Source organism: Eutrigla gurnardus, assembly GCF_963514095.1.
Source record: "Eutrigla gurnardus genome assembly, chromosome: 13".
Classification (NCBI taxonomy): Eukaryota; Metazoa; Chordata; class Actinopteri; order Perciformes; family Triglidae; genus Eutrigla; species Eutrigla gurnardus.
The window spans coordinates 11,346,983-11,367,316 of NC_139936.1; the positions used below are offsets into that span (position 1 = coordinate 11,346,983).

The window sequence follows — 20,334 nt, forward strand, 5'->3', positions numbered from 1 at the left end:
CATTACTGCGTCACACAATGTGGGATTGACGAAGACGTAATTCGATTACAGATCGACATTTTTAATCCCCGGTCCGGGCTCACTGCATAATGTTATTTATCTTCTTCCGGTCCGAACACCGCGAAGGAAAGCGGAACTATTGTTGCGGAGTCAGGCTCGGGACGGAGCCTCTACGGTGTCGCACGCTGTCAAAATCTGCAACAGCAGCGGTGTGCAGCGGGACGTATTGGAAGAGAAGTTGAAGCGTCTGCATCCCGAATAGAAACAGTCAGGTAATTTGTCAGTAGCCGCCGTAAAAGAAGGGGAGGGGCTTTGTTTTGCTGTTACTATGTGACGTCCATGTTGGCTCTGCTCGCTCACTGAACACACACTTTCACTACTTCACGTTTTCTGGGCTCTTAACACTTTTTATCTCGCATTTAATGACCACAAATACAGCTCGTCGGTCTTTTGTTGTTGTTTTGCTGAAATTCTACGATCTGACGAATAATTTATCCGTTATTTTGATGTGTATGACGCTTTGAAACGGGATTGCTTTCCTTCTGCTTCACCAGTAATCCCACTCAAACGTGTTTCTGTGCTGCTTCATCAGCTCCAGCTCGTCTCCCTGTTGACAGAACATGATCTCGGGTGTGGACGGTGTGGTGATGGAGGAGGAAGATGACTGCCCAGAGTTGGTGCCCATCGACACCCCGCCTGGTCCCCCTGCAGAGCAGATCCCTGTCACTATCATCACAGGCTACCTCGGTGAGACACGTGCACTCACATCTTTGAAGAATTTTTACCCAGCAAGCATTTTCTGTTTAAAAAAACGTCTTTCTCTCGAAAAGACGTTCAAAACTGGTTCATAAGTGAGTTTTCAAATATTTAAATACGTTGATTGAACCCAACTTCCAGTTCTGAAAATGGAAGCTAATGCTGAAGTGCCTTAAACTTGCATTCTCTCTACCGTCCATCAGAGGGCGACTCCTCTGAAAAAAGAAGTCTGATTTGAATGGAAGTCTGTGAAAAAATGAGCCTACTTCTCACTTGATTTATTATCTCAGCCAACATTGTAAACATTAGTTCATGCCATGGTCTTGCCAGTTTCAAGTTTTCTTCAATACACCATGATCATCACCTGGGTTTCTCCTGGTGCAGTGGGCCCTGGGTTCCTCCTGGTGCAGTGGGCCCTGGGTTCCTCCTGGTGCAGTGGGCCCTGGGTTCCTCCTGGTGCAATGGGCCCCGGGTTCCTCCTGGTGCAAGATTTTAGCTTGAATAACTCGTTCATCAAGATCTGATGTGTGATTCTTAGTGTTGAAAAGAGGTCAGACTGAATATGACCTCAGACACTCATCCCAACCAACGACGGGACCAGGTGTTGTTCACCTAATGATCGATTTTCGTTATGCTTCCTCATCATTTCTATGCATTTCTTTCTTCATAGGTGCTGGAAAGACGACACTCCTGAACTACATCTTGACAGAACAACACAACAAGCGGATTGCTGTCATCCTCAATGAATTTGGAGAGGGTAAACTAATCATGACTTTCAGAGAAATCCAAATTAGTAGCAGTTTCATTTTATTCAGAACTAACAAATATGCTTCAAACTGTCTGTTTGAATGCATATTGGCGGCTGATGCTTATTGTGTTATTCCCTCCGTTTTCCACAAGAGAGCAGCACATTAGCAACTTTGCCTAGAATTGAAAGGAGTTCATGCATGTGTGTTTTTACCAACTAACTAGGCTACACAATCTGGTTCAGTGATTACTTTAAATTTGAACTCTATCTAAAATATTTAGGCTGGTTTGGGCACTATTCTTTTTTTGAATTAATATGCAAATTATTTATATAATTATATACTAGGCTTATCTGTTTTCTCTTCCCCATCGTCTACTTGCAGGCAGCGCCCTGGAGAAGTCCCTCTCAGTAAGCCAGGCAGGAGAGCTGTACGAGGAATGGCTGGAACTGAGAAACGGCTGCCTCTGCTGTTCTGTCAAGTATGTAGACTAGTTGTAGTCCGTTATGTGTGTTAATTAAAACACAAATTAGAGGTTCAACTTGCTGCTTTGCTTAAATTATTTAAATTATTAAGCTAATTCCTCACCTGTTTACATACACGCTTGGACTGCTGTGCTAATGCAGGTATAAGAATGCAGTAATAGTGTGTTATGATTGTTTTGTTGAGGTATAATGCATCTCTGGTATGGTCATTCTCACTTTGATTTGATACAAAGTACAATATTAACATGACTTAAAATACAAATATGAAAAAGAAAAAAAATCAATAAAATCATTCAAGTTGGAGGAGAGACAGGAGGAAGTTAAGTGTATCATGCCCTGCCCCTTCATATTACAGTTTGTAGTATGTGAGTGTAGACAATGATAATTGGTGGCTGTAATCTTATTTTTCAGGGACAACGGTCTTAAAGCCATTGAGAACCTGATGGAGAAGAAAGGAAAGTTTGACTACATCCTGCTGGAAACCACAGGACTCGCTGATCCAGGTACCACACATTTTGTTAAAATCATCAGGATAGTGTTATCTGGACTGAAAAGGTTAAATGGCCACTATTAATGTTACCGTTCTGGACTCTACTGTATAGAAGTACATTGGGTTTGACTTAAGACTGCTCCATTGGAGTCTTCTCATGTTACACAGAACAACGTATTCCTTGCATTATATTTAGGGCCGACTCTTGGATCGTGCAATGTCTTTTTCTCTTTGTATCTTAATGATGGCTAAACCTCAGCAAAGGCAAAATGTTTCACTTCTGATGTGGGCTTTACCCACATCAGAAGTGAAACATTTTGTAACTCTGAGAACCAGACTTGTGTTGCTGTGACAGGAGCCTCCAAAGAGCTATTTCCATCAGGGCAGCCAAAAAAAAAACTACCCACCTAGCTGTCTGCTCAGCTCTTGGATTTGAATCAGGAAATCAATATTAGGCCATTACCGGGCGAGCGCCCTGACAATCGGGGCATGTCGTTAAGTGACAGGTGTCAGGAGGTAGCAGCGTGTGGCCTCACAGACAGAACCAACAGGGCACACTCAGACCGGGGCTGTCCTCGCTTCTCTGCCCCGTCATTGGCTGAGACAGGCTCGTTATCGACGAGGACAGGTCTGTCATTGGCTCCGGCAGTGCCGTCAATCATACAAGCTCCCGGGGGATTCCCCGCCGCCATTCAGGAAGAGGTTGGATGAGTTATGCGAAACATGCCACTCAAAAACAGTGTTTTCATTACGCACCCATCAAATATTTACAATGCTTCCTTATTCTCGTTTGACAGTTTGACAAAAGGGCATTATGTGAACAAGCTGTGGCTGGCATGGTAACATCGGCTGTTGTAATAACCGCTGGGGTTCACAGCAAAATAGAAACAAACAAAATGTACCAGCAGGAGATAAACGATTGGAAGCTTCTTGATATTGGTTTTATCTGCTCTACAGAGCTCTGACTGAAACGAACGCATGCAGGGTTTCTCTGAATAATGCAATGCTGACTTTAGACACAAAAATGGAAGACCTGGATGACAAAGTTAATTCACTCCACGTTGAAATGATCAAATTATCATTACATACATCCTATGTCACTTATCAAAGAAAAATGCCCAAATCAAATGTCACTTTCACTGCTTTTTCTCTGTTCTACATTATTAGTATGAATTGAAAATCCAAGGGTTTTAAGTGATTTGAAGATGTTACTTTGCACTTGGGAAATAGTGATGGGCACGTTTCACTTCTTTGTGCATGTTGTCATCTTTATTCTTTAAACAATGAATTCAAATCACCTCTGCTAATTAAGAAAAAATGAAAATAATTGACTGCATTTCTAAATTCATTTAAATACTATTTTAAACTTATTGGCAATATCGTTATTGCACTTGAATCCCCCCCCCCCCCCCCCCTCAAAAATATGTGATCATTTTTACATCTTCAATCTTGTAAAGTGTATCTATTATCTTTGACATCTCACATTTTGTGTTTAATTGATCAGTTACTCCTGTGCAACACACAAGGCTTGGCTTTGTTTTCTCTCTTCTTGAAGGCCTCATGGGAAAAATATAGTTTAATGAGTACATTATAGGAAAAAATACACAAGGAAGAAAACAGCCTCTTTAAAGAAAATGTTTCCCTACCTGACATTTTGAAAAAATTGGATTTGTGTGTGTTCATTTCAGTCACTTCCAATCTAACAATGTTCATGTGCTCCGGTAGGAGCTGTGGCCTCCATGTTCTGGGTCGATGCAGAGCTCGGCAGTGACATCTATTTGGATGGTAAGATATTTGTGACGACACAGTGTGTCTTTGTCTATCATGCAACTGAATTGTTGTTGGGAATACTCTTATTTTTTCCTTCTTAATGGGTTTGTCCAGTATGTCAAACATACCTTTGCTGGTCTTAAGGGGAGCCATTAAATTTAGTGCTGCCATTGTTACAGTTTTAAACTATAAAAGCCTTAAAATGCTTTATTCTAAGACCGACAAACAATAAAATAATATGATTTCTAAATAGCTCCTACTGTAGGCTAGTTTTGAAGAGACAGTTTTCTCTGACTTGTTTGTAGGTTGTGACATATTTCCTTGTATCGTGTATCCAGTCGTACTGGTCTTTGTGTGTGAGCTTCCATGAATGCCGTCTCACTTCTCACACTAAATACTCAGCTGTCCGCTCTGTTGTGACAGGCTAGCAGACCAAAAGTGGACCTCAAGTAACTCAGAGAAAGTGGTTTAGACAAACGGGCAAAGCTAAACACCAAAAGGCAATTTGGAACAGAATGCGCACAAGTTGTGACACATTTGATCACTTTGTTTATCCTAGGCATCGTCACAGTCATCGACGCCAAGTATGGACTGAAGGTATGTGATAAGAAGATATTCTTCTTTTTTTTCCCTCTTCTTTTATCATGATTGTTTATTTATATTTTTGAAAGTTGATTCATTATTGAAGACATTTTATCGACCAAATGTGCTCAACATTTGATGGCCGGAGCTTCTTAAATGTCTGTAAATTAAAATATGTGAAGGTTTTGGACTTTTAGCCAAACTTAACAAACACTTTAAAGCTGTGGCTTTGGACTGTGGTATATTGTGGTTTGAGTTTTGCCATTCTTTGGCATTTTATAGGCGTCCTGGTAATACATCAATCACTAAGCTGTTAAACTTGTGAGATTGTTCGTGAACCCACAGTGAGTAGCAGAGGACACACATCCTGCCCTCCCTGTGGCATGTAAAGAGGAACAGGACAAGTGACACCTAGATAATAGGCTCTCATTTGAAGGTGTCATACTCAGTGAGGTGACACATTTCATGGCCTATGGGTGCTGCTCTGTCTTCTCATTGGAGAGAGACGAGACGAGGGAGACAGACGGAGGCAGAGGATAACTGATAGTGAAGGAGTAATTGATATCAGAGATGTGGCCATAGTAATAGGACTGTCACATCCACTCAACTGTCTGAGAGGTTTCGAGTCAACTTGGCCTCCCAACCTCTGAAGGGCCTTTGTCTCTGAGTGCAGAAGGTGTTGAATCAAAAAGCAGCAACTGGTCGTTCTATTGTGTTCTTTTAATACATTTTGTTGTCATTCATTCCTTCAGAGATGAAGCTGTGGTGATGCACGCGTGACAGATTAATGTCAGATTGACACTCATGGGGGTCGTGATCCTGCCCTGTCTGTTGTTACATATTAAACTGTTTTGGAGAAAATGGTGCTGGCACACAAGCACAAAATGAAAAGCAATCTCCTGTGCATTCCTGTGTTGAGAAAGGTCACTAAGTTCACAAAGACTTTCTTTTACCATTCTTTTTTTTTGAAGAAGATGCTTAAATTTGGAAATCTAGAGGGTCAGCTTGAACAATTCTTTATTTCTTTAATTTTCTTATTGCATGTGTAAGTTATGTTCACCATCTCTGATTTCTGTAGCAACTAACAGAGGAAAAAGCAGAAGGACTCGTCAATGAAGCAGCCAGGTATGTTTGCTTTTCTTCTTTTTAAATACTTCGTTTTCAGTTTGGGGTAATACACCTATACGTTTTTCTTACAGAGGGAAACCACACTGCCATGTTTAGGGATAAAAACAAGACCAAACATCAATTAGTGAGCCATAGAGGATGCTGGTAGATGCTAGCTGTTTCCCCCGTTTCCAGTCTTTGTGCTAAGCTAAGCTAAACTGGTGGAAGCTGAGTTTTTCCCAAAACTGTTCCTTAAAGACTAAAGGACTAAAGACACTGCAGCCCCGGGTTTGAATCCGAACGGCGGCCCTGTCTGCAAGTCGTCCCCTCTCTCTAACTCCTTATAGCTAACACTGTCCTATCTGAATAAAGGCAAAAAAAGGCCAAAACAATAACTTTAAAAAAGGCTCCGTATTCACGACGCCATGTCTCATAACATGTTGACCGTACTCTTGCCACCCGCCAGTCCGTCTCCCTGGTCTCTCTCTCTCTGTTTGTCTCTTCCAGCAGCTGTGCGGTGTTGTTGAACAAATACACTGGTGAAGAAAGACCCATTGCACGACCCTTTGCATTCTTGGTCTTTATTTGTGTTTTCACCTCTAAACTAAACAGCGCTCAGCTCCCATTTGAGTTTGACATGTACCACCCATGAAAACCCGTATACTTACACCGTTACACACTGCAAGTGTGACACTCGGTGCAAATTCCTGTCCCCGTTGTTGGTTTTTGTATGGGCATTAAAGCTAATGTTGTATTTAATGTCTTTATAGGCAGATTGCCGTCGCTGACCTGACCATTATCAACAAGACAGACCTGGTGACTGAGGAGGAACTCGCTCAGACCCGAGAGGCGGTCAGGTCAGCTTCACATCCTTACTGCCTTATTCTGCTTTTTTTAATCCATGCTCTTATATTTGAGCTCCTTATGTAACTCTGGGCCAACAGTACATTTGGCCTCCTTTGTGAGGGCAAAAAGAACAACGTTGTAAATGGATGGAGGAGACGGAGCAAGCTTCGTTCATTATCTAAGTATTAAACTTTTCCCCCCCCTCTCACTTCAGGTCTGTAAATGGTCTTGTCAAGATTCTAGAAAGCCAGAGGTCAAGGTAAGTTTCTCCAAAACAAAAAGTGTAACAGATGAACTCCACGTGCTGCTCCCGCTCAGATCTTTATATCAAAGATGAAACTGTTCAGGCGTGACATTGTGCAAGAGAATCCCCCAACACACACACACACACACACACACACACACTGCTGCACCCTGAATAAACACTAAACCTTCAATGGTGTCCAGTTACCCAGAAGTCTTTGCTCTTTGACCCAGGGTCTTCAAATCGATGTGGTTGCGTACGTTTGAAAGAGCATGTGTGCAAATATGTGTGTATATGTGCCCTCTGTGTTAGCATGTTGTGTGTTATCGGACCCAGCTAGCATCTGGCTAACACAAGCAGTGTGTATCAAAGGTTCGGGTGTGTTTCAGAGCCTCCCGCAGAGTTCAGGCCAGGGTGAACAGATGAAAGACACCGTGCAACGAGGGGTTAATCGGAAAAACATTCCCACCACTTTTTGCTTGAGCCAGTTCACCCCTTCAGTTGCCCCTCAATGTTTGTTTTAGCCAACTTATAATCAGTGATCTTCTTCCACAGGGTGGATCTCTCTGAAGTGCTGGATCTGCATTCCTTCGACAGTAAGGATGGAGCTAAGTGAGTTGCTTTTTGTCCTGTTTAGGGTTCATGTTCACAAAATGTATTTATTCAGAAAAAGATACTTCAACGGCCAAGAAACTTAAAAAAAATAAATAAATATTGGTATTTTAAGATTAATACCAATATTGATATTTGGGCATTTAAAAAAAGACTTATCAGCTGATATTTGTCAAAGAAGCATTCATGAGGATCCCTGGAATTTGGTGACGTAGATAAGTATTAAGTGGGACATTTTAGAGTTGGAATAAAAAGTCTCTGGCAGAAAAGTGATGTCTCTAAATTACATATTATAAATAATCACATATTTAAGGGAAAAATGGTATGCTCCACTCTCTACTGTGGATAAGAGGAAACAAATAGGCTACAGAGAAGAAAAAAACAAAAGTATTTGTCACTTCAGCTGTACTTTACTGTATGTTTGAGGTAGGCACCAATATCCAGTTTGCAGATGATACAGCACCCACCACGTTCTGTTTGAAAAGAAGGATCAAAACTTATCGGGGCTGCATTGACAGCCTTTGTTGCTGGTCCGTCTGAACGGTGCACCCAGCGGTCTTTGATACTGTTGCTCATCATGTTTCTCTCTAATTAACACACTCTCTTATTGAGCGTCCCCCTGTGACACCTCGGGGTGGTCATCATATTGTGTGCCCCGTAGAATGTCATTCTTATGAATAGAGTCGGTGTTCATCCTTTCATGTGAATGAAACGGGCCGCTGTGTTAAAGCTCTCTTACATGCCCTCGGTCAGTGTCTCTGAGACCAGCTGCGGAGGATTAGAGCTGTGTGTGTCCACTGGCTCCCGAGGAGTCCCCCCCCCCCCCCCTTGTCCCAACAGAAAGCTCCTTCCCCCCCCTCGCCTTTGAGAGTCCAAGCCCCTCCTCCCCTCCGTCCCACGCTGGCTGTTTGAAGCGGCCCCCCGCCGCTCCGCCTGTGTGGTACTAACAGCACGCAGGGCTCAAGCTGCTGGACGCTGCATTTAGCCTCCTTGTGAGGTCAGCGGGGAAGGGGGAGGATGAGGAGGTCTGAAGGGGAGAACAAGGGCTGTAGTTTGTTTGGGGGTGGTGGTCAGTGTTTTGTCGGATTTAATTGCCATTTCTAAAGTTTTCACAAGTCCATTCAGAGTTGTGTCATTAAGCAGTGATACAGCATGCAGGGCATTATACTGGGAGACACAACACGAAGGCAAAAACTGTGTAGAGAGGAGAGAACATGGAGAGGAGTTTTTCAAAAGTATTGTATCTTCAGGTTGACATTTATTGTAACCTGGAAAGCCTTTGTGAGTTTAAAATATTTTTTTCATAATAGATAGCCATAAAAATGACATACAGATCAAGCAATGTTTCAGGGAAATCATAAAAATACAATCATGCAAAATATGTTATCCCATCAACAACTTCCATGGCCCAAAAAAAGTAAAACCACGTGCACATCCTGCATGTCTACCCCCTTGTTTCATGGTTAAGATTCCTAAAGTAGAAAAATAATCCACAAAATCACTGCAGTTCAACAACACAAAATGTAAAATTACATAAAATGACTCTTAGTCCAAGACAATAACGATTCTATCACATCAAGTTTTTCACCTAAAAAATATCAGCAACCAGAAGGGAGGTTGTGCTCTCTCTGCAGGGATATTTAAATAATAACCATCTAAAAATATATATAAAATAATGTCATTATCATATAAAGCTTTTTGTTGACTCCAAAAATGACATATTTTCGCAAAATGTAGCTCTGGTCCATCCTTTATGACTCAACAGGCAACAGATGGCCGTGAAGTACAGCTGACATATGCATTTGTTAAATATATGATATGACTGACTTTCATGAAGGTAGAAAATGTATCTTTTGAGCCTTTTTAAATAAATTTTAAATACGATCTGTAATCATTTCTCTCCTCTGAAAAGTCTCGCAGAGAAGCTCCGACTTGTGAAAGACACGAGGCCGCATCTCGACAAGGTATTGTTTGCATGGTCCAAACCCTGACTCGGTTATTCTTTTATTCTTTTACTGCCGATACTTAACCCTTTGCGTCTCTTACAGTATTCCTTGTTTTGTTTGCTAATTTATTTCAACACATCGTTTCCTACGGCATAAAAGGGGGGGGGGGTGCATTTTCCTGGGGCTAACATTGTGCCTTGCATTCCCCCAGGCTGTAACGCTGTAGTGAATACTCCCTCCCTGCTTTGGTTTTTGTGTTGGGATCGACTTCAGGGCTTTTGATGTTTCCTTGTCACCCGGTCTCGCTCATACACGGCTTCATAGACATTCAGTAGACTGGGCACGCTGCGTTGGCTAGACTGACTAGAGTCTTGGCTTCGTATTATGGCCTTACAGTTGTTTGAACCGAATCCCACATGTCATAAAATGCAAGACACAGACCAGGCTTCACCATTTAATTAGAAAGTCAGATATAAATAGGAAAGTGTATAATTTTTATAAGAATAGAGTGTATCTTCCCAACATCCACACATCAATTAAGTCCAGTTCTTTTCTGTGAAGATGTAAATAATGAAGAGTATTTAATCCCGGATTAGCCTCATGCCATTTGTCTTGATGTTTTCATCGAGCTTTAGACCAGATGACTCCTCGCAGCAATTAGGCCTCATCTTGTGCTTTATACCATGACCTTTTATCACAGGATGAGCAGAGATGAGGGTTGTTTGTGTGAGTAAATAACGGCATTGTTGTCTGTTTTCTCCCAAGTTCCCTTTCCCGCATGAAGCTCGGCCGTCCTTCAGACCCTCCCCCTTCACTCCCCCTCCTCTTCCCCGTGTTGCTCTTTTCATGTAAATGAGAATGCTGTTTTTCTGTTGTTATACCAAATGACAAGGAAGTGTGTAACCTTAACACTCTGACACAAAACCCCCAAATATCTACAAAGTGCCCCTTTTTGATGCTGTAAGGAAGTGTGTGTGTGTGTGTGTGTGTGTGTGTGTGTGTGTGTGTGTGTGTGTGTGTGTGTGTGTGTGTGTGTGTGTGTGTGTGTGTGTGTGTGTGTGTGTGTGTGTGTGTGTGTGTGTGTGTGTGTGTGTGTGTGTGTGTGTGTGTGTGTGTGAAAAAGAGTGACAAAGGAGGGATGTCGGCAGATAAAGATGGGTTTCAGGTGGAGTTGTGATTTTTGACACAGTCATTGACAAAGTCATCAGCCGGGGCGTAAAAACACTTCTTTTGTTTAACTTTCATAATGACTTTTTCAGGTTTCAGTGAACTGAAAATATATGTTAAAATGTGTTTTAAATAAATGTCACCAGTGAACTGTTACTCTTAACAACAGCTACAGCAACAGAGTACTTCGACTACATCTGATAGGATAACACTCATTTCACACTAAATTTAGAAGATATGCCTTGTTATAAACTACCAAACCAGTTGTTATTTGCCATGACAATATTAAAATGCTGCTTACTTTTTACTTTTTTATCCAATCACTTCTTTCTCTGCTGGATAAAAGCCCTTTAAAACTGTTTAATTCAAATCTTCATTTCATTTAATTCAAAAAAACATTTTTTTCATTCTTCCGAGCCCCAACATGTCTTATTTTGTTGTATGTACTCATAATATTTTCACATTGTGCTTAATGTCATCCTCAGAGTATTTTGACTGTGACGTTTGAAGTGGCTGGAGATCTCTCTGAGGATGCTTTGAATGTTTTCATCCAGGTACCGTATCCCCGTCATCCCAAATTACGCATTAGCTCTACCACTCCACAGTCCTTTGTAAAGTAAACAGCCATTTTCCACTGTTCCAGGAGCTGCTTTGGGAAAAGATGTTCAAAAACAAAGAGGGACAACCCATGACTGTCATCCGGTTAAAGGTACAGCAAGGCACAATGGTCGTCCGTGTGTGCTTTATTATCTGTATTAATCAGTTCCAAACGCCTCATTCAGTGTCTGTTAATGTGGCACTCGTGACTCGTGACTCATGTGTGTGTGTTTTCAGGGCATAGTGTCATTTGCAAGCAAAGCCCACCAAGTGATGCTGCAGGGGGTCCACGAGCTGTATGACCTGAATGAGACTCCACAGCTTTGGGAGGAGAACCCGCGGATCAACCGACTGGTCTTTATAGGTGAAGACACGCACACACTTCTTTCACATGTGTATGGTTACACACCGCCGGGAAGGCCGCCAATTCATTGACTTTTATTAAATGTCTCTTTTAGAAAACCTTCTATTATTGTTTGTTTTAAGTTAACTTAGTAGTACTAAAACAGTGTAGTAGTGTTCTGATCTTGGCTGTAAATCTGGGCTGAGTTTTGCTTTTTATTCGTCCATAATTTCCTTTTATATAAGTATGTAATTTGGAACACATTATTTGGGAAATAGAGACATGCTTTTCTTGAAGATTGTATTCATTGCACAGCAGTTCAGCGGAACCTGCAAAAATGTTAAATGTGTCAAGCAGAGAATTAAACAAAAATGGAGAGTAACGTTTCTGGAAATCAACCAAACTATAAGTTTTACAATTTTGTCTCAATTTCATCCATGATTATTACATTATCGTTGTTTATGGGTCTTCATTATGTAGGATTTTTCTTTTAGGAAATTACAAAAATAAAGTCCTTTTTTCCTCTTGCATCATGCTGCTTTGGAATGTCTAACTTGAGAGCCGCCGTCCACTATAATCCATCATACATAGATCTCTGCTCTGTCCTGCAGGTAGAAACCTGGACAAGAACATTCTTCGGGAACAGTTCATCTCTACAGTTGTGGAAGGAGCAGAGAGAAATTAGCTACAAACTTTTTCTGTCCTCTCGGCTTTGAAAACGGACGATTCTGGCGCAAACGTCGTGGCGTTGACCATCCATAAATCTGGGAGTGTTTCAGACGTTCACTCCTTTCCTACACGAACAAGAGGTACGTCAGAGGATGGTTACGGTTGCAGTCGTGATCAATACAGTAGTTTCAAAGGTGATAATCCACTAGTACCTGCTTTAGAAGCTACAGCATATCAAACGGTGTTTATGTTGCCTTAGTGTCTGAGCTTAAGGTTGTGTGAAACCCAGAAACTTGCTCAGAACGGGGACTCTAATGTGTCACACACACAAAGGTGCAACAAAAGGTCCAGGAATTTAAATCAGTAGCTTTAATTCATATGGCTTTGTAGAATCTGCCATTTTTAAAAGGTTGGGAGTCCAAGTTAGTGGTGAAAGTTGCAAAATGATGCACATAGAACTGTACTTTGTAAACAAGAAAACATGCTTCTGTTTCTGTATTTTGACACCCTGTATTTTTAAATTATTCCAAATAAAATCTTTTTGTTTCTGAACATATTCTTAGACGTCTGTGATATAATCAAAAACTTTTTTTTAGTCATTTGTAAAAATGAGTAGTTGGCCGACAACGGCAGACTATTAACATAACAACAGACACAAAGTGCCTTTGTGATAAAGTGGTAAATTCACCATGATACTGAACAAAGTGTGGGGAAAAAAATCCCTTAAGAGCATTAACATCTTAGCTTTTATTCTTTTGAAACTCGTAAAGGGTTTTTAACTTGAGCACACAGTGTTTGTTTGACAAATATGATGAATCAATGGTAGGTAAAGTCATGTTTTACGACTTCAGTTTTCCTAAAAATGTCTAAAATATATAATTGGCTGTAATTATCATTCAGAAATATTTAGTTAATTCCATGCAAACCTGCATCATTTTTAAGATATGGATCAACTGGCTGATTCCTTAAATGTATTCATCCTCCCATGACACTATTGTTACCATCGAGATTTAATGCTTTTCTTTAATTAAGTAGTTTTTGAAATAATCTAGGTATATTATACATTTTGCCTTGTTTACAAAATACTGACAGTAAGACTAAAATGTTGAATTCCAGTTTATTCCTGATTAATTGCAACCATTCCGTTCCCTGGTTTTTGTCACGTTGGGCCTTTATTGGTACAGTCATGTGAGAACCATCTCTTTCACACACAGTAGGCCCAGTAAGTTGAGGAAATAGGTGGAGTTTTCCCAACGTGGTCATTTGCAATGGAGATGGTTTTAGCGGCGCAGTTTTTTAGCACATATCCGCTGCTGGAGCGGGGTTCGCTTTGAGGATCGCTCCGCGTATTCATCCCGGTCGTAAAGCCGAGCTGAGCCCTGTAGCCCAGAGCGCACCGTTCAGCTGGGCCGTTTCCTACTCGATTCTGATGCTGATGGCCTCGTTAAGGCGACCATCGCCTTCTTTTCTCTGCTGGCTGCGGGAAGCCCCACCACGGCCATTTTCATGGTCACGCCACCCGCGGGCATCCAGAGGTGGCAAACTAAACGAACCCGCGGGGGTTCCAGGGGGGGGGGTTCTGCTGGCTAGGCGTGGTGTTAAAACTCTCAAGGACATCCCACCCCCGACTGTGCTGCAGTGTGTGCGATCTGGAATATCACATGATCAAAATTAAAACGACTTTGTGTAGAGCCCACACTTACTGTCTCCATAATTTCATGTTTTATTTCATTTCGTGTTGCCACTCCACTCTAGCAGTTTGGCAGATGGGATGAAATGCATAAACACTTCCCCATGTTTTGATAAAATCCAACACACTGAGCTTCCTTTGCATGGACAGGCCGTGCGCACGTCAGGGCTCCCCAGGCCCCCCCAAACCTGTGCGCGCGCCTCCTCTGGCCCCCCGTGGCGAGGGGGCTACTCTGATAGGTCCAGAGGGCTAATGGGACTGGCCTGCAGGGAAGCGGTCTCCCAGGATATAAAGGTCTCAGCCCTCCTTTCCACAGCAAACAGCTGGCACACGAGGTCTGAGGACAGCCAGACTGTAGATGCGCTTTTACGCACGGGTTTCAGTTTACGCACGGCGAACCATTCATGCATCTTTGGCGCAGTTGACTTTTTACGCGTTATTTTTTTCTGTGTGAAAGACTCCGCGTGTGACCATGACCCTCTTTGGTGAATTCGAAGCTTCGCAACAGGCTACGTTGCCTCTAGAAGAGGATGAGGTCGACATAGTTGGCGAGGATGAGCCGAGCAGCGGGCGTTTCTATCGCAACGAGTGCTCCACGGACCCCGGGTCCTCGGCAGAATCCGGGGTTGAATTTGACTCCTCGGAGCCGGACTCCTCGGGGGAGAGCGAGAGCAGTTTCTGTGCGGACGCGCCGTCCTCCAGGAAGGTCCAGAGCAGCGCGGTGAAGCCCCCCTACTCCTACATCGCCCTCATCACCATGGCCATCCTGCAGAGCCCGGTGAAGAAGCTGACGCTCAGCGGCATCTGCGACTTCATCAGCAACAAGTTCCCCTACTACAGAGACAAGTTCCCCGCCTGGCAGAACTCCATCAGGCACAACCTCTCCCTCAACGACTGTTTCATCAAGATCCCGAGGGAGCCGGGCAACCCGGGCAAAGGCAACTACTGGTCCCTGGACCCCGCCTCGGAGGACATGTTCGACAACGGCAGCTTCCTGCGGCGAAGGAAGCGCTTCAAGAGGAACCAGCCGGAGCTCGGCAAAGACGGACTAATGTTTTATTCGAACTTAAGCTGCTACCGTCCGTACGGGCAACCGTACTGCGTGCAGGGCCAGGTGAGCCCCCCTCCGGCTGCTCCTCTCCGGTACGTCCCCCTGCAGGAGGGCATCATGATGCCTCCCTCTTCCTATCACCTTCTACCACAGACTTTGAACGCTCACGGGAAGCGCGTCGGGCTCAAAGACTTCAGAGCGCAGCTCTGCGCGACAGAACTCCTAGAGCCAAAGCCGGGCCCGCAGGCCAAGTGCTCCTTCAGCATTGACAGCATTATGAGCAAACCGTGTCCCACCATCGGCCCACAGCTCGGGTACGGACACGTCATGTCGGGCCCCGCTGCCTGTTTGGTTCCGACGCTCCTGCAGGTTCCCAGGGGGACTCCGTTCTGCCCCCCTGCCATGCTGAGCACTGCTCCTTTAAGAAGCATGTCTTACCATCGCCGCTGAAGCCTTTCGCTCCAAGTGTCTGTATGTGCGATGCTTAAGACACGTTGGTGTCGCTTCATTTCTTAAAGAAATATGTTTTAACTGCATGATATTTATGTGCGTTGACATTCAAAGTTGTGTCTTTTAAAGAAAGCCGTGTAAATAAGAAGAGTGGTAATATATTTGTGAGACTCGCTGCTGCTGTGGGAACCCCCTCGTTGTGTTTTTGTTGTCAAAATAAATATGTGGAAAAGAATCTCTGCGATGTCCCAAGCTCTTTATTCGGTTTCTTGAAGCAGTAATTAGCAGTTTGTACATACATGTTTGGACCAGGGAGCAGGAATCAAACCAGGACTATAACAAGAGTCTGAGATATTAAAGCTCGTTTTCCCACATTATTGGCAAAAACATATTTTATCATCTTACGATGTCAATTTTGAAAGATACTATTAAAGTCAATCATTTCCATAAACATAGGCCTGCATTCAATTTTCTTGGCATTTTATGCTTAAATACTTTTTAAAAGTAGATATGCTTACCGATTAAAACAGCTTTTTACAATAGCTTGGCTGTTGTGGAGATATAATATAAAACGCAGGAAAAACGAGCATACTTACTTAGGATGAAACCTAGTTAGAGATAAACTCAAGTCCCCTTTGATAAAAGAGGCCGAATGAAACTCGCTCATCTAGAATACAAAAAGCCGAATTATATTTCTTTTGAACAATAAAAAACATTAACATTTATTACAAATAATAGTTCATCATTACTAAAAACATTTTAGTATCTGTTCGGTTATTGTGTTTCTGTTTGTAGTGGCATGAATCATCATGAGCGCTCTTTAAAAATTCTAAGGTTCAGTTCTTTCTTCCTGCCTCAAGGTGGCGCTGTTTACCAAATATTACAGCAGACGTGACCCCACTGACAGCTTCAGCCTCCATCCCTGCTCTTTTCTTTTTTTTCCTGTCTTGCAGTCAGTTGTTCAGACTTATTAGGAAAAGAGGGAGTTGTCTAACAGCAGAGGAGTGTTTTTCTGGATGTTAACTCCAGTACTGAGGGATGCAGCTCTGTGGGCTCCAACACGAGCTGTGGAGGTGAGACCATTCGGGGCCGAGTGTTTCCTTCCATCCCCGTAGCTGCGCTTTACAGGTCGACGAGGTCTTCAGAGAACTTGAGCTTTAAGCTTCAGGTCTGTCTGGTCGGCGTCTTCCCGCTGGGTCCCGACGAGGAGGATGGAGATGAGCCCCATCCCGGTGGTGACGGTCCAGACCGCCCCCTTCGACTACAGCTCAGCTGCCACTGAGGTGATAGTGCAGATAGTAGCTGTCATTAGGATTAGAAGGGAGGGGGGGACAACTGGTCCTCACATAGGGTCTCCATGATATCATCATACTAGAAACACCTCCAACCAGGCTCAAGACTCACCTCGACTCTGCATAGCATGACCCACTAAAAACACTCCCCCCCCCCCCCCCCCCCCCCCCCCTAAAAATGTCCTTACTAGCACTTTGATCTAGCACTGTTGTTCTTAAGGTATGTTTGCTGAACAGCTTCTACTACTCAGACGAGGACCTAACACTTGGTTCTATCTTTAGCTCTAGAAAATAAAATGTGAAAAAAATCAGTCGTCCATGAAACTGCTCACAACTCACAGACAAGCAGCGAAACTTTGTATTAAGGGGACACAAGCAAAAAAGAAAGGCAACATTGCTGTAGTTCATGAACAAGTGAACTAGTGTGTAATTGATTAGGCTGATACATCTACTGTCTACATTCTTAAAAAAATAATTAGTTGGCGTTTATATATATAAAAAACGCCAACTAATTATTTTTTTAAGAATTTATATAATAATCTCTGCTGAGATATATTATATTAGGTGCAGCTCTGTCAATTATTTATCTTTAGAATAATGATGCTTTGGGCCAGTGTTGCGTTCAGGTCTAGTTGGACAGATGGGCTCTTGAACTTTTTAAGGTCAGTGAAGAGGACAAAAAACACGCTCAAGAAACACTACCTGACATTATTTTCTTCCACTTAATTTCCTCACTGATGGTCCGAAGTCAAAACAAACCAACTTTCCTTCATTTATCTAACAAATGACCTGTCTGTTTCTCTACTGCTACTGTTGCAGGTTTTGACAGCGTGCGACGCCGTAGAGACTCCGTCCTGATTCTGACTCGCTAACAATGGTTCCGTTTCCTTTCGCAGCGTTCGGACCGGAAGTCCTGCAAATGAACAAAATCGACATTGTCAAGCCAGTTAGTGTTTTGTTGTTTTGTCTTTTTCTATTTCATTGTAATTTTATTTAAAGTACATTTTGTTCGTGGTGTATTTCAATTGTTGCTTAATTAATGCAAATTAATTGTAGTCTGTGTCACGTGGCTTTGTTTTGTCTTTGAAGTCGAAACTGTTGGTGTGTTAGTACACTACAAGTGTACATTTCTACAACTTTTACAGTAGGCTTTTTAAAAATGTAACTTTAAGTAATAAATTCACAAACTCTTATGTTTCTCTCCGTGTCAGCTGCAGTTTCTCAGAGCAGACTAATCTTAGTGTGAAGCATCGACCACAAGAGGGCGACAGAAACCAATTTATGGCAAAGGTGCTTACAGGGCTGCCAAAAAAATACCTTACACCAACAAACATACAGGAGTCCTGCAAGACTTTTAAGATTAGAGATATTATAGTGATATTATTGCATCAATAACATGCATAACAGAATCTATAAACTCAGTGTTTGATTCATAGACCTGGAGTCTCATCCCTTTTTAAATGAGCTTGGTATAGTATGTGGTATAAAAAATAATCAACGTATCTCTCTGACAGTAATAATGCAATGTTAGCCCTGAACATCAACACTTAAACCCCCACATTAAGGATGTTCTTGCTATAGTGATGTTTAAGAGACACTTGTTGAGGGTATAAGGTATCTATAAACTCATCAACGAATATCACAATTCCTTTTGAAAATAATAAAAATGATGACGAATTTAATGGAGGGACTAAATCTGGCCTTGGAATGCTTTGGGTTCCCTTCAGGAGAAGAAGGTGAGAAAAGGTTGGACATTACAACCAAAGCATAATTATTGTAATTGCTCAAAATTATTTAATGTGGCCTTGATGATTTAGCCAAAAACAGTATTTTTTTTCTCAGAGAAGGACTTTAGCCTTTCACAGCAAGAAACACACATGAGACTATGAATTACTGCATTTCATAGCTGTGAAAATGATAGGCCTGTCACAATACACCCTTCAGTGATGACGCAAAAGATTGTTGTGCCAGAGGTCTGTTGCGCGATGCCTACATGGGTTTTGGTGGGAAATGGCTCCTTCTTGACTACATGTATAAAAACAAAACAAACATGGGCAGTGAGGTTCTGCTATAGTGATCAAATAACCTTTTTGCATCAAAATAAGACAAGATATTCAACAGGAAAATGTTAAGAAGACTTTTCTTGTCCTTAAAGGACTAACTATGTCTTATTGTACTTTCCTAAAGTGGGGGACTTACGAAGGGCAGTCTTTCACAAGATCCCTTCATAAAAGACGGGGCGATGAACTCGCTTCCGGTCATGAATGGATGCCTTTTCATGCCTTTGAGCAAAGTTCAGTGAGACTGAACTTTGACTTTGTGAAATTTGTGATGTTCTCCAGAAGTCGAGCCTTGGGGGAGGAAGAGGTGGAATTGATCTTTCATAAAAGAAAAATTGATTGTTTATGTCATTGTTTATGTTATGCTGCACAGCAAAATAATACAAACAGCTGAGAAGGGGAGAACAATGAGAGAATTGACAAGTCAAGCGTGTGATAAGAAGCGGTTTAATTTTCAACGTGTGGAATAATGCTGTTAGACTGCAAGTCATGCTGAAAACTCTTGCTATTCTATATCCCGTCCTACTGGCTGTAAACCACAACATGTGAATAAGTGTCACCCAGCCTGAATCCGGTCTGACTGCACCATTATGCCCTGGGGTTGTAGCCCTGGCTGTTTGAGAGTTAAATAACCTTCACAGCTTGTAATGAGTCCATTGATTGTAAGTAAGACAGCATTTACTGGAAACGGTGAGGGAAGCCAATGATTATAAGCACATCTTGTGCTACAAGGGTGATGTTTTTTTGCAGGCCAACCCGGAAATTAGCATCACACTAGTTCCCTCAACAAAAAGACATGGAGGATTTTTCTGTTGGATTTTGCTTTGAGGCAAAGTTTATTTTAATTATTTTTGTTTGTTTTGTTCAACAGGATCATTTTACCAAATAAACCCCACTTTTATAATTTTTTAAGCGTAAATACAGTTGTCCGGCAGCACTCTGATAGATGGATGCATATAGATTATATGATATTATTAATAATAATTCATATTATTTTGTTGAAGCAGCCAGTTCCAAAATAAAATAAATAATAAATATATATATAATACAGAAAATAAATAATATATTATAATATACAAAAATAGATATACTAGAATACATCTAAAGTATAAAATAAATAACAATAGGATATCATACTATATACAACGTACACGAGGCAGTGTGCAAATTTGCTGCCGTTTTTGCAACAGTTTTTATGAGAAGAACGAGGTAACTGAATTATTAGTGTTGAATTGTCTTTGAGAGAGAGAGAGAGAGAGAGAGAGAGAGAGAGAGAGAGAGCGAAAACGAGACCGCTTGTAACACACATCTTATCTGCAGCGAGGGAGCGCACGTGTCTCACCCAGACTGTCCCGTCATCCCCTCCCACCCCTCTCGCGCCTCTCTCTCTCTCTCTCTCTCTCTCTCTCTCTCTCTCTCTCTCTCTCTCTG

The 20,334-nt window shown here is 42.1% G+C and overlaps 2 protein-coding genes across 3 annotated transcripts; both read left to right on the plus strand.

The window, feature by feature from the left end:
* Positions 1 to 124: 124 nt before the first annotated feature.
* Positions 125 to 12,912, plus strand: cbwd (COBW domain containing). Of its 2 annotated transcripts, none has more exons than XM_084024446.1 (16): positions 125 to 272; positions 593 to 747; positions 1,427 to 1,513; positions 1,887 to 1,983; positions 2,399 to 2,490; positions 4,203 to 4,262; positions 4,807 to 4,844; positions 5,908 to 5,954; positions 6,707 to 6,793; positions 6,997 to 7,041; positions 7,582 to 7,638; positions 9,551 to 9,602; positions 11,237 to 11,305; positions 11,395 to 11,460; positions 11,586 to 11,712; positions 12,303 to 12,912. In XM_084024446.1, the coding sequence occupies exons 2-16, from the start codon at positions 621 to 623 to the stop codon at positions 12,374 to 12,376; spliced, it is 1,125 nt and encodes a 374-aa protein (XP_083880572.1). In that variant the 5' UTR covers positions 125 to 272; positions 593 to 620; the 3' UTR covers positions 12,377 to 12,912. The 2 variants fall into 2 exon arrangements, with proteins under 2 accessions (XP_083880572.1, XP_083880573.1); XM_084024447.1 differs by having other exon boundaries at positions 133 to 272; positions 618 to 747.
* Positions 12,913 to 13,020: 108 nt separating this feature from the next.
* On the plus strand, positions 13,021 to 15,831 carry foxd5 (forkhead box D5). The gene has a single exon (XM_084024448.1). The coding sequence runs from the start codon at positions 14,523 to 14,525 to the stop codon at positions 15,549 to 15,551; it is 1,029 nt and encodes a 342-aa protein (XP_083880574.1). The 5' UTR covers positions 13,021 to 14,522; the 3' UTR covers positions 15,552 to 15,831.
* Positions 15,832 to 20,334: the final 4,503 nt, after the last annotated feature.